This window comes from Salmo salar, unplaced genomic scaffold (genome assembly GCF_905237065.1).
Source record: "Salmo salar unplaced genomic scaffold, Ssal_v3.1, whole genome shotgun sequence".
Lineage (NCBI taxonomy): Eukaryota > Metazoa > Chordata > Actinopteri > Salmoniformes > Salmonidae > Salmo > Salmo salar.
Window position 1 is genome coordinate 8,713 of NW_025548425.1, and position 8,788 is coordinate 17,500.

The 8,788-nt window shown below is 44.8% G+C and overlaps 1 protein-coding gene across 1 annotated transcript in view; it reads right to left on the reverse strand.

Moving 5' to 3' along the window:
• Positions 1-947: 947 nt before the first annotated feature.
• Positions 948-8,788, reverse strand: part of LOC106588098 (multiple C2 and transmembrane domain-containing protein 2) — a 22,559-nt gene continuing 14,718 nt past the window's right edge. The window contains exons 10-16 of the mRNA XM_045712377.1: positions 7,601-7,694; positions 7,298-7,400; positions 5,739-5,841; positions 5,339-5,440; positions 4,341-4,415; positions 4,112-4,231; positions 948-1,147 (exon numbers count right to left, since the gene is read on the reverse strand). Coding sequence (XP_045568333.1) covers positions 983-1,147; positions 4,112-4,231; positions 4,341-4,415; positions 5,339-5,440; positions 5,739-5,841; positions 7,298-7,400; positions 7,601-7,694 — 762 coding nt within the window. The 3' untranslated portion in view covers positions 948-982. The remainder of the gene's footprint in view (positions 1,148-4,111; positions 4,232-4,340; positions 4,416-5,338; positions 5,441-5,738; positions 5,842-7,297; positions 7,401-7,600; positions 7,695-8,788) is intronic.

Below are 8,788 nucleotides of genomic sequence, written 5' to 3' on the forward strand. Positions count from 1 at the left end.
AGTGGTAGTAGTTGTAGGGGATAGTGGTGGTAGTTGTAGAATCTAGGGATAGTGGTAGTAGTTGTAGAATCTAGGGATAGTGGTAGTAGTTCTAGGGGATAGTGGTAGTAGTTCTAGGGGATAGTGGTAGTAGTTAAATCTAGGGGATAGTGGTAGTAGTTGCAGAACTAGGGGATAGTGGTAGTAGTTGTAGGGGATAGTGGTAGTAGTTGTAGAATTCTAGGGGATAGTGGTAGTAGTTGTAGGGGATAGTGGTAGTAGTTCTAGGGGATAGTGGTAGTAGTTGTAGGGGATAGTGGTAGTAGTTGTAGGGGATAGTGGTAGTAGTTGTAGGGGATAGTGGTAGTAGTTGTAGTTAGGGATAGTGGTAGTAGTTGTAGGGGATAGTGGTAGTAGTTGTAGGGGATAGTGGTAGTAGTTGTAGGGGATAGTGGTAGTAGTTGTAGGGGATAGTGGTAGTAGTTGTAGATCTAGGGATAGTGGTAGTAGTTGTAGGGGATAGTGGTAGTAGTTGTAGGGGATAGTGGTAGTAGTTGTAGGGGATAGTGGTAGTAGTTCTAGGGGATAGTGGTAGTAGTTGTAGGGGATAGTGGTAGTAGTTGTAGAACTAGGGATAGTGGTAGTAGTTGTAGGGGATAGTGGTAGTAGTTGTAGAATCTAGGGGATAGTGGTAGTAGTTGTAGGGGATAGTGGTAGTAGTTGTAGGGGATAGTGGTAGTAGTTGTAGGGGATAGTGGTAGTAGTTGTAGGGGATAGTGGTAGTAGTTGTAGGGGATAGTGGTAGTAGTTGTAGGGGATAGTGGTAGTAGTTGTAGCGGGATAGTGGTAGTAGTTGTAGCAGGGATAGTGGTAGTAGTTGTAGGGGATAGTGGTAGTAGTTGTTGAATCTAGGGGATAGTGGTAGTAGTTGTAGGGGATAGTGGTAGTAGTTGTAGGGGATAGTGGTAGTAGTTGTAGAATCTAGGGGATAGTGGTAGTAGTTCTAGGGGAATAGGACTAAACATGGCTGTTTGGAGCGAGGCTCTGTACTGACCAGGTCCTGGTTGGCCCGTCCAGATGCAATCTGAAGATAGTTCCATGTTATGAGCAGAACCAGACAGAGAGGCAACATGTAGAACTCCCAATGCCACACCGCCAGCAGGAATATCTAGAGGAAGAGAGGAGAGGAGAGGAGGAGAGCGGGGAGGAGGAGAGGAGAGGAGAGGGAGAGGAGAGGAGAAGAGAGGAGAGGAGAGGAGAGGAGAGGAGAGGAGAGGAGAGGAGAGGAGAGAAGTAGGATAGGAGAGTGGGGAGCGGAGTAGGGGAGAAGAAGGAGTAGGGAAGGAGATGAGGAGAGAGGAGTAGGGAGGAGAGGGGAGGAGGAGAAGAGAGGAGTGGGGAGGAGTGGGGGAAGAGGGGAGAGGAAGCGGGACGAGAGGGAAGGAGAAGAGGAGGGAAGAAAGGGGAGGAGGAGAGGAGTAGAAAGGGGAGAAGATGGGAGGAGGAGAGGGGAGAAGTAGGGGAGGAGGAGAGAAAAGGAGAGAAGCGGAGGAAAGAGAAGAGGGACAGGAAAGGAGAGGAGGAGAGGAGTAGGGAGGGGAGAGGAGGAGATGGGAGGAGAAAGAGGAGAGTAGGAAGAGGAGAGGAAAGGAGTGAGGAGGGGAGTAGAGGGAGGAGAGAAGAGGAGTAGGGAGGGAGAGGAGGAGATGGGAGGAGGAACGAGGAGAGGAAAGGAGAGGAGGAGAGGAGTAGGGAGGGGAGAGGAGGAGATGGGAGGAGGAAAGAGGAGAGGAAAGGAGAGAGGAGGGGAGTAGAGAAGAGGAGTAGGGAGGGGAGATGAGAGGACGAGTACAGGAGAGGAGGAGTACAGGGAGGAATGGAGGGCAGGAGTAGGGGAGAGGAGAGGCGGATGGGAGAGGAGGGGAGGAGAGGGGGAGGAGAGGAGAAACTGATAAAGGGTCACTTCATTAACTGAACATCAAATACATGACATATACTGTATTTACCATACACACCATCTCTTCTCATCTAGTGGGACCAGTCTACACTGTAGCTGAGGTTAGATCCCATCCTCTCACAGTACATATCTATAGCAGTGGCTAGAACGAGTCCTCTCACAGTACATATCTATAGCAGTGGTTAGAATATATCCTCTCACAGTCCATATCTATAGCAGGGGCTAGAACGAGTCCTCTCACAGTACATATCTATAGCAGGGGCTAGAACGAGTCCTCTCACAGTCCATATCTATAGCAGGGGCTAGAACGAGTCCTCTCACAGTACATATCTATAGCAGGGGCTAGAACGAGTCCTCTCACAGTACATATCTATAGCAGTGGTTAGAATATATCCTCTCACAGTACATATCTATAGCAGGGGCTATAATCTATACTCTCACATAACATATCTATAGCAGGGGCTAGAATCTATCCTCTCACAGTACATATCTATAGCAGGGGCTAGAATCTGTCCTCTCACAGTACATATCTATAGCAGGGCTAGAATCTATCCTCTCACAGTACATATCTATAGCAGGGGCTAGAATCTGTCCTGTCACAGTACATATCTATAGCAGGGGCTAGAATCTGTCCTCTCACAGTACATATCTATAGCAGGGGCTAGAATCGGTCCTCTCACAGTACATATCTATAGCAGGGGCTAGAACGGGTCCTCTCACAGTACATATCTATAGCAGGGGCTAGAACGGGTCCTCTCACAGTACATATCTATAGCAGGGGATAGAATCTATCCTCTCACAGTACATATCTATAGCAGGGGCTAGAACGGATCCTCTCACAGTACATATCTATAGCAGGGGCTAGGACGGGTCCTCTCACAGTCCATATCTATAGCAGGGGCTAGAACGGGTCCTCTCACAGTACATATCTATAGCAGGGGCTAGAATCTATCCTCTCACAGTCCATATCTATAGCAGGGGCTAGAACGGGTCCTCTCACAGTACATATCTATAGCAGGGGCTAGAAACGGGTCCTCTCACAGTACATATCTATAGCAGGGGCTAGAACGGGTCCTCTCACAGTACATATCTATAGCAGGGGCTAGGACGGGTCCTCTCACAGTACATATCTATAGCAGGGGCTAGAACGGGTCCTCTCACAGTACATATCTATAGCAGGGGCTAGAACGGGTCCTCTCACAGTCCATATCTATAGCAGCCTAAACCCCCAAACAGCAAAGTGCTGTACAGAAACCCAGCCTAAACCCCCAAACAGCAAAGTGCTGTACAGAAACCCAGCCTAAACCCCCAAACAGCGAAGTGCTGTACAGAAACCCAGCCTAAACCCCCAAACAGCGAAGTGCTGTACAGAAACCCAGCCTAAACCCCCAAACAGCAAAGTGGGGTATAGGCTGGATCTGATATCTGACTGGATGGTGTTCAGAGATATGGGAGGGGTTGGATGGAGCTGAAGGATGGGACTGGATGGTGTTCAGAGAGATGGGAGGGGTTGAGTGGAGCTGAAGGATGGGACTGGATGGTGTTCAGAGAGATGAGAGGGGTTGAGTGGAGCTGAAGGATGGGACTGGATGGAGCTGAAGGATGGGACTGGATGGTGGTCAGAGATAGATGGGAGGGGTTGAGTGGAGCTGAAGGATGGGACTGGATGGAGCTGAAGGATGAGACTGGATGGTGTTCAGAGAGATGGGAGGGGTTGGATGGAGCTGAAGGATGGGACTGGATGGTGTTCAGAGAGATGGGAGGGGTTGGATGGAGCTGAAGGATGGGACTGGATGGTGGTCAGAGATAGATGGGAGGGGTTGAGTGGAGCTGAAGGATGGGACTGGATGGTGGTCAGAGATAGATGGGAGGGGTTGAGTGGAGCTGAAGGATGGGACTGGATGGTGGTCAGAGATAGATGGGAGGGGTTGAGTGGAGCTGAAGGATGGGACTGGATGGTGGTCAGAGATAGATGGGAGGGGTTGAGTGGAGCTGAAGGATGGGACTGGATGGAGCTGAAGGATGAGACATTGAGAACACCTATTGCCTTGAGATGGGGAACCCCCTGCTAGGAATTCTGGTTGTATGGGAGAAAGTGCAGATGGTGCTGCTCTACTACAGTATATCTAGCTTGGTAACGCTACTTCTAGATGTTGAAAAGGGTGACTGCCCCACCAGGAAGGCTATGAGACTCCTCTGGAAACTCTCCCACTGGAAACAGCTCTTCATGTACTGCAGTGTGGACTGCACCGCTCTGTACAGATTACGCACGCGGTGCACGTTACGCGCCAAGATCTGGAATGAACACAGAAATACACGTTAAAAAACACGCTACGAACAAGACAAAATGTCCGCCCGTTTCACAGTACTTTAGGCGAAACTACGGGAGATTCATTTAGCAAACCTTTTTAGAAAACTTTGGATTGTCTTCCATGAATTTCTTCTCCTTTGGTTTAAATGTTCTGATAGCTGCTCTGACCTAAAAAACAGAAGACAAAAACAGAAGTGAAATGGAGGGAGATGGAAGACAGGTTGTTCCTGTTTAAATGAAGAGAGATGGAAGACAGGTTGTTCCTGTTTAAATGGAGAGAGATGGAAGACAGGTTGTTCCAGTTTAAATGGAGAGAGAGATGGAAGACAGGTTGTTCCTGTTTAAATGGAGAGAGATGGAAGACAGGTTGTTCCTGTTTAAATGGAGAGAGATGGAAGACAGGTTGTTCCTGTTTAAATGGAGAGAGATGGAAGACAGGTTGTTCCTGTTTAAATGGAGAGAGATGGAAGACAGGTTGTTCCTGTTTAAATGGAGAGAGATGGAAGACAGGTTGTTCCTGTTTAAATGGAGAGAGATGGAAGACAGGTTGTTCCAGTTTAAATGGAGAGAGAGATGGAAGACAGGTTGTTCCAGTTTAAATGGAGAGAGAGATGGAAGACAGGTTGTTCCTGTTTAAATGGAGAGAGAGATGGAAGACAGGTTGTTCCAGTTTAAATGGAGAGAGATGGAAGACAGGTTGTTCCTGTTTAAATGGAGAGAGATGGAAGACAGGTTGTTCCTGTTTAAATGGAGAGAGAGATGGAAGACAGGTTGTTCCTGTTTAAATGGAGAGAGATGAAGACAGGTTGTTCCAGTTTAAATGGAGAGAGAGATGGAAGACAGGTTGTTCCTGTCACACTCGCTCACACACACACACAATCTGACAGGACCAGTCCATCTGTATTAAACATCATTACAGATGACCCTACAGTATCTATCAGGACTGGTCCATCGGTCCCAAACAGCGCCCTATTTCCTATGGGCCCTGGCCAACAGAAGGAGGGGACAGGTAGCAAGTGCGTCCCAAACAGCCCCCTATTCCCCATGTGCCCTGGCCAACAGAAGGAGGGGACAATGGGCCCTGGACTCACTGGGTTGAAGATGAGCTCCAGCTCCAGCGAGATGTTTCCTTTAGACAGACCACCCAGGTCCTCCTTCTTCAGGGGACAGCAGATCGATTGTCCATTGTGGATCTGGAGGGGGACAGAGAGCGGAATGTAATGTACAGGTCATATACAGAGACCAACACTAAGCTGGAACAGTGGATTGAAGACATGACCCTGACTGGCCCTCTTGACTTGAACTCCCATTGATCTAATGGAAATACATATCGCTGGAATATGGATTTACACTACTCACAGAGAGTAGAGGAATGGTAACTATGCTGCTCACAGAGAGTAGAGGAATGGTCACTATGCTACTCACAGAGAGTAGAGGAATGGCCACTATGCTACTCACAGAAAGCAGAGGAATGGCCACTATGCTACTCACAGAAAGCAGAGGAATGGCCACTTTGCCCAGGAAGTCAGGTGCTTTGTCTCCATCCTCATCAAAGATGGTCAGCTCCAGAATATCATGGATGTCTTTTACTGGGCTGCATAACATGGATATAAATACAGCAGAAACATGGAGACTGGACTGGACAACATGGATATAAATACAGCAGAAACATGGAGACTGGACAACATGGATATAAATACAGCAGAAACATGGAGACTGGACAACATGGATATAAATACAGCAGAAACATGGAGACTGGACAACATGGATATAAATACAGCAGAAACATGGAGACTGGACAACATGGATATAAATACAGCAGAAACATGGAGACTGGACAACATGGATATAAATACAGCAGAAACATGGAGACTGGACAACATGGATATAAATACAGCAGAAACATGGAGACTGGACAACATGGATATAAATACAGCAGAAACATGGAGACTGGACAACATGGATATAAATACAGCAGAAACATGGAGACTGGACAACATGGATATAAATACAGCAGAAACATGGAGACTGGACAACATGGATATAAATACAGCAGAAACATGGAGACTGGGCTGGACATTAGATAGATGGTTAGATTATATAGATAGATGGTTAGATTATATAGATAGATGGTTAGATTAGATAGATGGTTAGATTAGATAGATAGATGGTTAGATTAGATAGATGGTTAGATTAGATAGATAGATGGTTAGATTAGATAGATGGTTAGATTAGATAGATAGATGGTTAGATTAGACAGATAGATGGTTAGATTAGATAGATAGATGGTTAGATTAGATAGATGGTTAGATTAGATAGATAGATGGTTAGATTAGATAGATAGATGTTAGATTAGATAGATAGATGGTTAGATTAGATAGATGGTTAGATTAGATAGATGGTTAGATTAGATAGATGGTTAGATTAGATAGATGGTTAGATTAGATAGATAGATGGTTAGATAGATAGATGGTTAGATTAGATAGATGGTTAGATTAGATAGATGGTTAGATTAGATAGATGGTTAGATTAGATAGATGGTTAGATTAGATAGATAGATAGATGGTTAGATTAGATAGATAGATGGTTAGATAGATAGATGGTTAGATTAGATAGATGGTTAGATTAGATAGATAGATGGTTAGATTAGATAGATGTTAGATTAGATAGATGGTTAGATTAGATAGATGGTTAGATTAGATAGATGGTTAGATTAGATAGATGGTTAGATTAGATAGATGGTTAGATTAGATAGATAGATAGATGGTTAGATTAGATAGATAGATGGTTAGATTAGATAGATAGATAGATAGATAGATAGATGGTTAGATTAGATAGATAGATGGTTAGATAGATAGATGGTTAGATTAGATAGATGGTTAGATTAGATAGATGGTTAGATTAGATAGATGGTTAGATTAGATAGATGGTTAGATTAGATGTGTGGTTTATATGGCAACTGACATGGTAAAGACTTGTAATACCACGTTAAATCCCATGTTTAAAGGGGAACTACAGGGATAAAAAAGCAGAGCTGGAGTGTGACTGACATGGTGAAGACTTGGTTCCAGTTGGGATTAAGGGTTTTATAGATGGTGTGAGTCTGCAGTCTGTCGTTGCCCAACTCCAAAACACAGAACGGGTCACTCTTCCCTGCAACAGACACACACACACACACACACACCCACCCAACCACACACACACAGACAGTGTTAGTTTCTACTGACAGTAGCTTTGGAAGTAAAAAAAACATCATTTCTGTGTGGTAAAATATAGCGCAACGCTAACGGATAGAGCTAGTTCTACAGCGAAATGAAGAAGTTCACATTAACAGAGGGGGAAGTGCTTCTTACCGTTTAAATCAGCTGCCAACAGGTCAGTAGCCTTGATAATCTTGACTTGAAGGAAACCGACATCCCGGAGGTTCCTGAAGGAACTTTTGAAACTCTGAGGGGAGAAAAACATCAGAGCCTGTTAACTACAGCACCTCCAGACAGGACTGGCCCTGTAAAACAACACATTATACAGACAGGACTGACCCTGTAAAACAACACATTATACAGACAGGACTGACCCTGTAAAACAACACATTATACAGACAGGACTGGCCCTGTAAAACAACACATTATACAGACAGGACTGACCCTGTAAAACAACACATTATACAGACAGGACTGGCCCTGTAAAACAACACATTACAGACAGGACTGACCCTGTAAAACAACACATTATACAGACAGGACTGACCCTGTAAAACAACACATTATACAGACAGGACTGGCCCTGTAAAACAACACATTATACAGACAGGACTGGCCCTGTAAAACAACACATTATACAGACAGGACTGACCCTGTAAAACAACACATTATACAGACAGGACTGGCCCTGTAAAACAGCACCTCCAGACAGGACTGACCCTGTAAAACAACACATTATACAGACAGGACTGACCCTGTAAAACAACACATTATACAGACAGGACTGACCCTGTAAAACAACACATTATACAGACAGGACTGACCCTGTAAAACAACACATTATACAGACAGGACTGACCCTGTAAAACAACACATTATACAGACAGGACTGACCCTGTAAAACAACACATTATACAGACAGGACTGACCCTGTAAAACAACACATTATACAGACAGGACTGACCCTGTAAAACAACACATTATACAGACAGGACTGACCCTGTAAAACAACACATTATACAGACAGGACTGGCCCTGTAAAACAACACATTATACAGACAGGACTGACCCTGTAAAACAACACATTATACAGACAAGACTGACCCTGTAAAACAACACATTATACAGACAGGACTGACCCTGTAAAACAACACATTATACAGACAGGACTGACCCTGTAAAACAACACATTATACAGACAGGACTGACCCTGTAAAACAACACATTATACAGACAGGACTGACCCTGTAAAACAACACATTATACAGACAGGACTGACCCTGTAAAACAACACATTATACAGACAGGACTGACCCTGTAAAACAACACATTATACAGACA